General features: G+C 46.0%; 1 protein-coding gene across 1 annotated transcript; it reads right to left on the bottom strand.

The window, feature by feature from the left end:
- Positions 1-1,060: 1,060 nt before the first annotated feature.
- Positions 1,061-12,612, bottom strand: MAD2L1BP (MAD2L1 binding protein). The gene is made up of 3 exons (XM_006100588.3): positions 12,470-12,612; positions 11,684-11,949; positions 1,061-3,276 (listed from the first exon to the last, which is right to left on the bottom strand). Exons 1-3 carry the CDS (start codon positions 12,513-12,515, stop codon positions 2,764-2,766), a joined length of 825 nt encoding a protein of 274 aa, XP_006100650.1. The 5' UTR covers positions 12,516-12,612; the 3' UTR covers positions 1,061-2,763.
- Positions 12,613-12,882: the final 270 nt, after the last annotated feature.

Below are 12,882 nucleotides of genomic sequence, written 5' to 3'. Positions count from 1 at the left end.
GTCTCCAGGGAGACCCAACGCCCCGCCCTTCCCTCGGGCAGGAAGTAGGGTTGCACCCAGCCAGTGGTGCCCTTCCGGGGCCTCTGGCCAGCCCTGATTCCCTCGGAGCCGATCCTAAAAGCCTGGGCACGCTCTAGCTCCCGCCCTCCCTCTTCCTTTCCCGAGTGGGTGACAGGATGTGTTCAATTATCCCGGCATCCGCGTGGTTTCCCCTAAAATAGTGTGAGGTTAGTGGTCCCAGTGCAGCCCAATTCTGTAGATATTCTTGCCTTTCCCAAGTCCTTCCATATAGTTTGCATTTATTGAGGCCTCACTGTAACTGTAATGGGGGCTTACAACAACACAACAGTGACACCAGCTGTGTTATCTCACTTCAGTGATGTCCCTTCTTGGCCTCAATTACCTGTGGAGAAAATAACTTCAAATGCTCTTGGCACTAAAAGTGAGACACCAATTACAGGTCTCACATGATGGGGTCCATCCATTTCATTCTCTTCAATCTTCAGATGCCTCTCTTTACCCCTTCCGTAGTACTATTCCACCTCAGCGGCAAATGAAGACCGAGGCAATGGGGAAGGCATAAGGCACCTTGGGTAAGGGGGTGTGAAGAGGGGTACAAAAAGGGTGACATTTACAGACTTCACTTTCCCATCGGCTACCACCTATTTACCTACCTGGGCCCCACAGCAGCTGCTTTTCAGCCCAAATGGTAGCCACACACGAAAGGGCAGAACCCCACTGCAGCTGGGGCTCTTCACCTCCTGGGCTAAAGACTGGCTACTTCTTCACCCCCATCTCTGGAGGCCCCAGCCAAGGTCAAACAAACAGATGCCTTAGCAAGCTTGTTGTCGGGGAAGGTGGGATTTATTGTTAATATTAACTCATCCTTGCAGGGGGGAGGTGGACGAGGTGGAAGAAGGTATAGAGGTTATTGTTAATATTAACTAATCCTTCCAGGGGGGAGGTGGACGAGGTGGAAGAAGGTATAGAGGGGGAGAAGTGGTGATGGAAAAAATAAAATTAAATAAATAAAATTGACATAACATACAAAATACCTATATATATGCACACACTGATCTTTTAATTTCTGAATTCCTTTGGGGAAGACTCATGAAATCGAAATGACCTGGGCCTCAATGCCAAGCTAATAGAGAAATGAGTGTCTAAATTACCCAGATAATGACTTTGTTTTGGTTGTCCAGACATTGTTTACGAAGCCTTTTAAAATCAGTATTCGAGGGAGCTGACATGGGTTAATGTCTTCCACCTCAAAATAATTTATAACTCCGTTTCAACTCTCCCTCAGTTCAGCCAGACCCCTCTCTCAGCCTGTCCTTTCCCAAGCAGGAGATACGGCCGTTCCTCTTCTGAAAGGTAGGAAAAACAGCCAAAATTCTAGCTGGTGGAATATGCTTCAGGTGGTCAGAGCACAGAAAAGAACCCAAACCTTTTGTTTTTATTGATTCCATATTTACTCCGCACCTATTACTGTCCGGTCCCATGTAGGGAAACACAATATGAAGCCAGAAAAGGGAGTCCTGCAGCTTTCTAATACCACCTTTGGCAGGGCAAATCCTCATTAATCATTTCACAGTAAAACCACACAGATGCCCAGCAGGATAAAGCATTCAGCCTCTAGTGCCAGGTTTGAATTCCAGTTTCCACTCTCGGGCAAGTTATTCAATCTACTCAAGCCTCACCTATAAAATGGGGACAATGTCAAAAAACAAGGTTGTTCGATTAGATAAAATGTATGTGAAGTGCTTAAAAGAGAGCACAAAATATAAACGATTTTTTCTTGACAAAACATAAAACATTCTTCTTAAAACATAAAAAATAGTCTATATTTATACTGTCCCCATTTATAGACACACTCCTATCTCCAACACCAGCAGGGTGAGGACTATGTATTCAGCTTCCAAGAAATAAGCAGGTACTGCCAACAGCGACAGGCAGGGCTGAATTCCACAGGGGACATGTGGCCTCAGGGAGCTGACCCCAAAGGGCAATCCTGGGGCCTCAGCCTACAGTTACATCAGATTTTGCAAAGCTCCTCAGTTTTCTTTCCTCGGCCTAGTCTTTCGGCCCCATTCCCCTGTGTGACCTCTGCTCCAGGCACACGTTTTAAGGGTCAAAACCAGTATGTGACAAGGAAAGAATGTTGGGCTAGGGGTTAGCTAGTGAGGACTCTAGTCCCAACTGACATCAAACTGCTACAGAACCTTGGCCAAGTCACTTAACTTCCCAGACTGGCCTGGGGCTGATGAAGAGAAAGAACTGGTGGTGAAAAACTAAAATTAAATAAATAAGAGACTCGGGAGAAAGACAAAATACTCTAGCCTCAAGCCTGGAAAGTCTCTTTGAGCCAAGAGTTTTGGGAAAATTTAATATATATTCATTCATTTTATATTTAAATTCATGAGTCACACCAACATTTATGCCTCCGGTAAAAATTCTGAAAGGCCACAGAAAAAGGGCACCTCCATAGTAGTGTCTATGGGCCCACATTTCCTTTCCAACCCCAAACAGTCAAGTCTGACCCGGTCAACCTTTGATTCACAGAGATGTTGTTCAGTGATGATGATTACAGGCCGAGTCACACCATCAGCTCACCAGGAAGTCTGAGAAGGGGAGGCAGGCAGCCAGGACAGAACCTTCCTCTCGTCAGGAAGCAACTCCACTTCCAAGCAAGAGACGGGTGACTTGGTGCCAGAGAAGGGAAGATAATTTAGCCATGTGTTCACGATTAAGCAGCAGCCCTCTTCACTCGTGAAAGCCTTTCAATGTCACTGGTGCCTGGAACCAAATGTAATCCTCCCAGGCTGTGACCGGGATGGAGGGTCTGCCACAGGACAGGGTCACAGTCAGTTTGTGGCCCCGTATGGGCACTCTGTAGTTCAGCTTGGGTCGAAACCAATCTTCTCCACAGTCGCGGTGCCCCTGTGCCATGACAATGGTGCCCATGAGTGGAGGAGCCTGAAGCTCACTGAAGGCATCGGCCATAAAAATGGCGCGGAAGATAAGGCGCAAACAAGCTGCTGTGCTCACCCTCTGGTCCACGTTGCTGGGGGCCAAGCGGGACAAGTCAAGCTCGTAGAATTCTTTGGGATTTAGAACACTGCCCCCAAGGAGGATCAGCACTCGTGGTACTAGGGTCCGGGCAAAGAGGCTCTCTAGGTGGCTGAGGACGCTCTCCAGTTCTTCCAGGGTTTGTTGGCATTTCCTGCTGCTTGCCTCAGTGATGGCCCAAGGTTTCTTCTTCACCATGTCCTCTGCCTATGGAGACAAAGACTGGTGAGAAAGAAGGCAAGGTAGGGAAAGCTAGTGACCTTTGAAGAACCCTGTTGGTTGGGATATAGTAGACTATGGGACTGGATTTCCAGTTCAATGAACTGCCACAGCTAAGGCACTGGGTTTTATCAGAGGGCGATATATCAAAAAAGAAAATATATTCTTCGTACAAAACCATAACCACCCCACACTTAGAACACTAAAGACAGTGTTCAGAAGTAGGAGGACATCCAGAAATAAGCAACTAACACCGTTAAGATTTGGTGGCATAGTAGGTGGCAAATTTTGCTATAATGGGAGTGATAACAGGAATGAGGATTGTGTAGTTTAATAAAGGTGATTCTGGAGTTGGTCTTCCAATTAAACATGGCAAATTGAACATATGCTTATTTGTGCTCCCATATGAAATACTACTAAATGAAAGGAAAGAGAAAAGAGAGACGGAAGGAAGGAGGGAGGCAGGAGGAAGGGAGCAGAGAGAAAGGCAAGGAGGATACCCCTGAGCAAAGAGACCTGAGAGGAGACAGCAGTGGCCAAAGCAACAACCAATTTTTGAAGGACAGAAAGCAGATGAAAGAGTTCAAGTGTTGACAGAGGGGACTTCCGTGAAAAGCAAACCGACTCACACAGCAGAACCTCAGGAAGGCTCAGGAATTGCCTATCAGGCACTGCAAAAGGCAAGAGTGAACGCATGGGGACTGAGTGAAAACATGAGGGCCCTTAGATCGCCTGCCAAATTCCTCCCTCCAGAGAGAAAACTTTCCAACCGGGGATTAAAAATGGTGGCAGAGCCCTAGCCAGTTTTGCTCAGTGGACAGAGCGTCAGCCTGCGGACTAAAGGGTCCTGGGTTCGATTCCAGTCAAGGGCACATGCCCAGGTTGCGGGCTTGATCCCCAGTGTGGGGTGTGCAGGAAGCAGCCAATCAATGATTCTCTCTCATCATTGATGTTTCTATCTCTCTCTCCTTCTCCCTTCTTCTATGAAATCAATAAAAATAATAATTTAAAAAATAATGATAGCCCTAACCGGTTTGGCTCAGTGGATAGAGTGTCGGCCTGCGGACTCAAAGGTTCCAGGTTCAATTCCGGTCAAGGGCATGTGCCTTGGTTGTGGGCACATACCCAGTAGGGGGTGTGCAGGAGGCAGCTGATCGATGTTTCTCTCTCATCTATGTTTCTAACTCTCTATATCTCTCCCTTTCTCTCTGTAAAAAATCAATAAAATATTTTTTTTAAAGATAAATAAAAAACAAATAAAAATGGCAGCAGAGTAAGTGAGTGCTGCATAGACACACTCCCAGGACCAAACTGGAATTACAACTAAAATACAGAAAAACTTCCTGGATAATCAATGGAAGACTCACTGGAGAGAACCCTGATAAGTGAGGACGGAAAGTGGAGACGGCATAGAGACAGGTCAGATGGGTGGAGGCACGAAACGGCTGGCCGGGCTCCCACAGACAATTGAAGTTCCGGAGAGATATCTCAGCTGTCAGGGGTTGCCAGTGAGAACTCTGGAATCTAATCCCCAAGCTTGGCCCCCAGCAGAGAACACCAGAACTGAGAAGGGTACCCACATAACCTCTGGCTGTGAAAAGTGGGGTTGCTGTTGGCCAGGGATAGATGGCTGGGAATTCAGGCACCCTCTTAAAGGGCCAACGCATAAAATTCCATCAAGCCACCCACCTTGTGCTCCAGCAGAGGGAAGGCAAAGTGGACTGGAGCTGTGTAAGCAGAAGCCAGGATCGGGGGGCTTTGGGGTTAGAGCTCAGAAAGCAGACACCCCAGTGTCCTAGGCTGAGTCATTCCCTCATGCAGCAGAGGTCATCTTCTTCACACGGACAATTGCTACCTAGGCCAGCGGTTCTCAACCTGTGGGTCGCGACCCCTTTGGCAGTCGAACGACCCTTTCATAAGGGTCGCCTAAGACCATCCTGCATATCAGATATTTACATTACGATTCATAACAGTAGCAACATTACAGTTATGAAGTTGCAACAAAAATAATTTTATGGTTGGGGGTCACCACAACATGAGGTACTGTATTTAAGGGCCAGAAGGTTGAGAACCAATGACCTAGGCGGTTTTGCCTGGGGGGATGACAGCTGACCCACTCTACTGGAAAAAACCTTGCCTCACTAAGTACAGAGTTTCTGAGACCCATTAAGAGGCTGAGAATAACAAGTAGCCACCAGGCAGAAGCAATTGCCCCACCCCGCTGAAAAAACTCTTGCCACACTGATGGATGATTGTCTGAGAGCAATTCAAGTCTGTAGGCAGAGGTGGTCTCTGGAGGATTTGAGTCTCTGCCTCATCTAGTCAGAAACAGCTTTTGACACTGTCCTGCACCAGAGATTGAGAGGCATAGCAGATCTACCTAATACAGAGTCACAAAACCAAACAGGCAGCCAAAATGAGGAGATAAAGAAACAACCCACAAATGAAAGAACAAGAGAATTCTCCAGAAGAAGAGATAAATGAAATGGAGATAAGAAATTTATCTGATAAAGAGTTCAGAACAATGATAGTAAAGATGCTCAATAGCATGAGAAAAGATATAGTAACTATGAAAATAGAAATAAAGAATGACATAGCACAAATAAAGAACACATTGGAAGGAATACACAACATATTAGGGGAAGTTGAGGATCAAATCAGTGAATTATTAGACAGAGTTGAAAAAAATCAATCAGAAAACCAAAAAGAGAAAAACAATTAAAAAACAGGAGGACAGCTTAAGGGAGCTGTGGGACAACGTGAAACATAACAATATTCGAATAGCAGGTGTGCCGGAAGAGGCAGAAAGGGACAGACAATGGGTTTGAAGAAATAATAGCAAAAAACTCCCCGAACCTGGTAAAGGAAAAAGTCACACAAGTTCAGGAAGCACAGAGAACCCCAAGCAAGAAGAACCCAAACAGGCCCATGCCCAGACACATCATAATTAAAATGCCAAAAAATTAAAGAAAAAGAGAGAATCTTAAAGGCAGCAAGAGAAAAGCAAACTGTTACCTACAAAGGAGCTCCCATAAGGCTGACACCTGATTTCTCATCAGAAACTCTACAGGCCAGAAGGGAATGGCATGAAGTACTCAAGGTAATGGAAAGCAAGGATCTGAGACCCAGATTACTATATCCAGCAAGGCAATCATTCAAAATAGATGGTCAAATAAAGAGTTTCCCAGACCAAAAAAAAAAAAAAAAAAAAAAAAAAGCCTAAAGGAGTATATCACCACCAAGCCAGCAATATAAGAAATGATAAAGGGACTGCTGTAATGAGAAGAAATAGAGAGAAACCTAGGCATACAGAATTAAAATGACAATAAATAAGTACCTATTAATAACCTTAAATGTAAATGGATGAAATGCTCCCATCAAAAGACATAGGGTAGCTGAATGGATACAAAATGACCCAACCATATGCTGTCTACAAGAGACCCACCTCAGAACAAAAGACACACATGGGATGAGAGTGAAGGATGGAAAAAAAAAAAATTTGGAATAGCAATATTCATATCCGATAAAATAGATTTCAAAATGAGGCCATCACAAGAGACAACAAAGGCTACTACATAATACTAAAGGAATTGATCCAATAAGAGGATATAACCCTAGTAAACATATATGCACCTAATATAGGAGCACTTAAATATATAAAAAATCTTCTAGAGAACTTTAAGGGAGAGATTGACAATACAGTTATAGTAGGGGACTTTAACACCCCACTGACTTCACTGGATAGATCTTCCAGACAAAAAATTAACAAGGAAACAGAGACTCTAAAGGACACACTGGATCAGATGGATTTAATTGACATTTATAGAACATTTCACCCCAAAGCTGCAGAATATACATTCTTCTCAAGTGCATATGGGTCATTCACAAAGATAGACCACATGTTAGGACACAAAACAAGTCTCTACACGTTCAAGAAGATGGAAATCATATCAAGCATCTTCTCAGATCACAGTGGAATGAAATTAGAAATCAACTACAGTAAAAACACCCCAAAACTTTCAGAAAGAAGACTTTTTAGGAGTCTTCCAAAGAGACCACTAGGCTGCCACCAATATCCTTAAAGTCTTATCAGCTCACAAGACTCAGCCATGCATACAGAGCTTTCAATGACTTATTCTTAAATATTCGGCAGACACAGACTAAAAGCCTCTAACATGAAAGTCAAAGACCAAAACAAGCCAAAACCGGTTTGGCTCAGTGGATAGAGCGTCGGCCTGCGGACTGAAAGGTCCCGGGTTCGATTCCGGTCAAGGGCATGTACCTGGGTTGCGGGCACATCCCCAGTGGGGGATGTGCAGGAGGCGGCTGATCGATGTTTCTCTCTCATCGATGTTTCTGACTCTCTGTCTCTCTCCTTTCCTCTCTGTAAAAAATCAATAAAATATATTTAAAAAAAAAAAAAGACCAAAACAAATAGGAAAAGGAATCTGAAAGAAACAGAGACATGGCAAGGAACATAGGAAAACCTCAAAAATACAGTAATTGATATCTTCAGGTAAGAGAGGTTCATACAGACATAAAACAGGATGCTATTAAAAAGGACCATACAGGTGACAGGAGAAGATCTGACTTTGGGCGGTGGGCACATGGTGCTATATACATATTTTGTAACTTAGAACTCCATACCTGAAACCCTATGTTCAAGTTGCTCAATGTCACCCCCAATAAAATTTAAAAATAAATTTAAAAAAGGAACATGCAACCCGGCCAGCATGGCTCAGTGGTTGAGCGTCTATCTATGAACTAGGACAGTGATGGCGAACCTATGACACACGTATCAGAGGTGACACACAAACTCATTTTTTTGGTTGATTTTTCTTTGTTAAATGGCATTTATATATATAAAATAAATATCAAAAATGTAAATCTGAAAACCAAGATGGCAGCATAGGTAAACACCTGAAATTGCTGCCTCGCACAACTACTTCAAAAATACAACTAAAAGACAAAACGGACATCACCCAGAACCACAGGAAGGCTGGCCAAGTGGAAATTCTACAACTAGAAGGGAGGGAAGCACACTGAGACTCAGAGGAGGTGCGGTGCGGAAGTAAAGTGCAGAGGTGCGGAGGCGCACGTGGAAAGGGCTGGCAACTGGGGACGAGGTGATTGTCTTTTTCAATCAGGAGGGAGTCTCAAGCTCCCGGCTGCTCTGAACTCCAGTTCCAGGCGGGTCTCTGGGGACCCAGACTCATACAGGGAGAAACTGGACTGTCTGGCATCGGTCGGAACTCGAGGGCGGCTTTCTCTCAGAGGTGCTTGCGGCGATTACCGGGACACTAAAAAGCAGGGCCCCTTAGGGTAGGACTGAGGAGCATCCATAGCTGTTTGCTCCACCCTGTTGATCCCCTGAGACCCCGACCCACCCAAGCTGTGCGCAGAGGCTTTTGCATATGAATGGCCTGGCCCTTTGCAATCTAAAATTACCTAACAAACTGCAGCTGGGCCAGACAGACCCAGAACTTCCAAAAGAAGGCCCAAGGCCCCACAGCAGCTCGCACTGCTTCACAGCTGGGCCTCATCTGGGCACCTCCAAACCCCAAGCAAAGAAGAGGAATCTACAGATCTCTCCATAGCTCCTGCTGGGTAGCCTCAGGCAGAGGCTAAATTAGCACCTCCTTAGAGATCCAAGAGGTCAGAATGGGACCATCCAGATTACAACTCCTCAGATCCGTAAGGGACACTCAGGGGGCAGACTCAGTGAGCACCAAAGCCCCATTGAAGCAAGTCTTGCCCCAGAATGGTGTCTCCAGCACAGAAGTTCTCCCACTGCAGACACAACTGATTCTCACAGCCAATTGGCCTGGAGGTCAATTCCTCCCAGTGATACCTACAACAATCAAGGCTTAACTACAACAAGACTGTGCACACAGCCCACGAAGGGGTGCACCAAGAGTCTCCACCTCAGGTAATTGGGGAGGCTGAGCCACTGGGCCCTATAGGACACCTAGCACACAAAGCCACTCTATCAACACAGGGAAGCATAAAAAAATGCAGAGACAAAGAAACAGGTTACAAATGACAGAAATGGAGGAAAGAAATCTACTGGATATAGAGTTCAAAACCACACTTTTAAGGTTTTTCAAGAATTTTCTAGAAACCGCCGATACATTTAGTGAGACCCTCAAGAAATCTAGTGAGACCCTCGAGGTTATGAAAAAGGACCAATTAGAAATTAAGCATACACTGACTGAAATAAAGAATATTATACAGAGTTCCAACAGCAGACTAGAGCAGCCGTGGGCAAACTACAGCCCGCGGGCCGGATCCGGCCCGTTTGAAATGAATAAAACTAAAAAAAAAAAAAAAAAAAAAAGACCGTACCCTTTTATGTAATGATGTTTACTTTGAATTTATATTAGTTCACACAAACACTCCATCCATGCTTTTGTTCCAGCCCTCCGGTCCAGTTTAAGAACCCATTGTAGCCCTCGAGTCAAAAAGTTTGCCCACCCCTGGACTAGAGGATCGCAAGAATCAAGTCAAAGATTTGAAATGCGAAGAAGCAAAAAACACCCAACCAGAAAAACAAAAAGAAAAAAGAATCCAAAAATATGAAGATAGTGTAAGGAGCCTCTGGAACAGCTTCAAGCGTACCAACATCCGAATTATGGGGGTGCCAGAAGAAGAGAGAGAAGAGAGCAAGATATTGAAAACCTATTTGAAGAAATAATGACAGAAAACCTCCCCTACCTGGTGAAAGAAATAGACTTACAAGTCCAGGAAGCACAGAGAACCCCAAACAAAAGGAATCCAAAGAGGACCACACCAAGACACATCATAATTAAAATGCCAAGAGTAAAAGACAAAGAGAGAATCTTAAAAGCAGCAAGAGAAAAAAAGTCAGTTACCTACAAGGGAGTACCCATACGACTGTCAGCTGATTTCTCAACAGAAACTACGCAGGCCAGAAGGGAGTGGCAAGAAATATTCAAAGTGATGAATAGCAAGAACCTACAACCAAGATTACTTTACCCAGCAAAGCTATCATTCAGAATTGAAGGTCAGATAAAGAGCTTCACAGATAAGAAAAAGCTGAAGGAGTTCATCACCACCAAACCAGTATTATATGAAATGCTGAAAGGTATCCTTTAAGAACAGGAAGAAGAAAAAGGTAAAGATACAAATTATCAAATACACATTCAAAAAAAAAGATACAAATTATGAACAACAAATACATATCTATCAACAAGTGAATCTAAAAATCAAGTGAATAAAATATCTGATGAACAGAATAAACTGGTGAATATAATAGAATCAGGGGCATAGAAAGGGAATGGACTGACTATTCTGGGGGGGGAGGGAAGGGATGTGGGGGGTGCGGGAAGAGACTGGACAAAAATCATACATCTATGGATGAGGACGGTGGGGGGGGGGGGGAGTGGTAAGGGCAGAGGGTGGAGTGGGAACCGGATGGAGGAGAGCTACGGGGGGGGAAAAAGAGGAACAACTGTAATAATCTGAACAATAAAGATTTAATTAAAAAAATAAAATAAAATATATATATATATATATGTGTCTTTGTTTTACTATGGTTGCAAATATCAAAAAATTTCTATATGTGACACGGCACCAGAGTTCAGTTGGGGTTTTTCAAAATGCTGACACACCGAGCTCAAAAGGTTCGCCATCACTAAACTAGGAGGTCACAGTTTGATTCCCAGTCAGGGCACATGCCAGGGTTGCACGCTAAAACCCCAGTAGGGGGCATGCAGGAGGCAGCCAATCAATGATTCTCTCTCATCATCGATATTTCTATCTCTCCCTCTCCCTTCCTCTCTGAAATCAATAAAATATATTTTTATTTATTTTTTTAAGTAGTCTTTTTTTTTAATATATTTTATTGATTTTTTTACAGAGAGGAAGGGAGAGAGATAGAAAGTCAGAAACATCGATCAGCTGCCTCCTGCACATCTCCTACTGGGGATGTGCCTGCAACCCAGGTACATGCCCTTGACCGGAATCGAACCTGGGACCTTTCAGTCCGCAGGCCGACGCTCTATCCACTGAGCCAAACCGGTTTCGGCTAAAATATATTTTTAAATAAATAAATAAAATAGTCAAAGAAGTCCCCCAGAAAGTAGAACATAAAAACAAAGAGACAAAAATAAAAATTTGGAGAGAAAAGACATTAAAATTAAAGGGTCAATCCATGAAGTCCAAATGTAGCACAATAAGGGTTTCGGAAAAAGAAAATAAGAGAAAAAGTGGGGAGGGCTAGACGATCGAAGTGACTGAAACCACGGGATGAAACACATTCCTCCCAGCTGCTTAAGCTGACACATCCTGCAGATTCCTTAGACCTTTTGAACCTTCCTCCCATGGAACAGCCATGAAGTCTCCCCACCAGCTCTCTCGGAGAGCCTGTGCCCACCTGGGGAGAAGACTGTCGGTAGAAGTGCTTCAGCTGCTCGTAGGGCAGAGGGAGTTGCAGGCGCTGGTACATGACATGCTTTAGAAATTCACACGTAAACTGACAGCAGCCGTCCTGGCTGACAGGCCCGGGGAACACCACGGGCACCAGGCCATGGCGGGGGCGAAAAGACTCGGAGCGGCTGGGAAGCTCCTGGGCGGCGGTCGTGTCCAGGAGTTCTATGTGGGGGGCGTGGGTGTCCTCCGCCTCCTCATACCACTCCAAACCTGGTGGGCGCGCAGAGGGACAAGAAAGAGAAAAGTTACAAACTCAAAGGCCAAAGCCAGCCTTCTCGTCCCCTGTTAGCCACCCCAACCCCGACACGTGCACATTCCCTTCGCCAACTCCAGTGTGGGTGGAGGTGGGACGATTCCTAATCCCAGTCGCCTAAAGTGATGTAAGTGACGGCGGGCTGGTGAGAAAGCGGGGCGGGGGCGCAACTCCGAAGCCGGGGACTGACGCTGACTCACTGGCGGCCCGGATCTGAACGGAAGGAACGTGTAGTCCATTGGGCTCCAGAACGCCGCCCGTCGAGATGAAGGCAGAGTGGGGTGAACCAATGGGATCGGGGCCGTGGGGCGCTGGCAGTCACTCTGGCCGAGCCAGAGCCGGGAGGGAAGACCAGAATGCGGACAGGGAAAGGGAAGACAGGCCAGAGAAGGGGCCAGAGACACATGACGGGAGGGGGCGGCGGCGGGGAGCAAACAGGTCCCCCAAGCATCCCGGGATCCGGACCCTCTGCCTTACCTGGGGCTGCGGTCAAGGACCGCACTTCCGGCTCCGGAGCTGCCATCGCGACCTCCTCTCCGCCGTGCGGTTTGAATAGGCGCGCCGCGAGGCATTATGGGAAGCCTGTGCTCCCACTTCCGGCAGGTTGGGCCGGAAGCCGACGCGGCGCCACAGCAGTACGGGGCCGACTGTGCTGGGGTGGGACTTGAGCCTTGCGCTCCCTCCCTCACACCCTCGCACCGGTCTCCGCCGCGGAGCGCTGCCTCCCAGAGGACACCGGCCCGCACGCACCCTCCGCCTCCCGCGTCCACTATTCATTGTGCGCCTACTTGGTGCCAGGCCCTGTCCTAGGTGCTGGACGCTCCGTGGCAAACCAGACCGAGGCGGAGGCTGTCCTCCAGAGGCTCACTGCCTACAGAGACAATGCAACG

The sequence above is a fragment of the Myotis lucifugus genome, unplaced genomic scaffold, assembly GCF_000147115.1.
Source record: "Myotis lucifugus unplaced genomic scaffold, Myoluc2.0 scaffold_318, whole genome shotgun sequence".
Classification (NCBI taxonomy): Eukaryota; Metazoa; Chordata; class Mammalia; order Chiroptera; family Vespertilionidae; genus Myotis; species Myotis lucifugus.
This window is presented reverse-complemented; position numbering and strand designations above follow the sequence as displayed.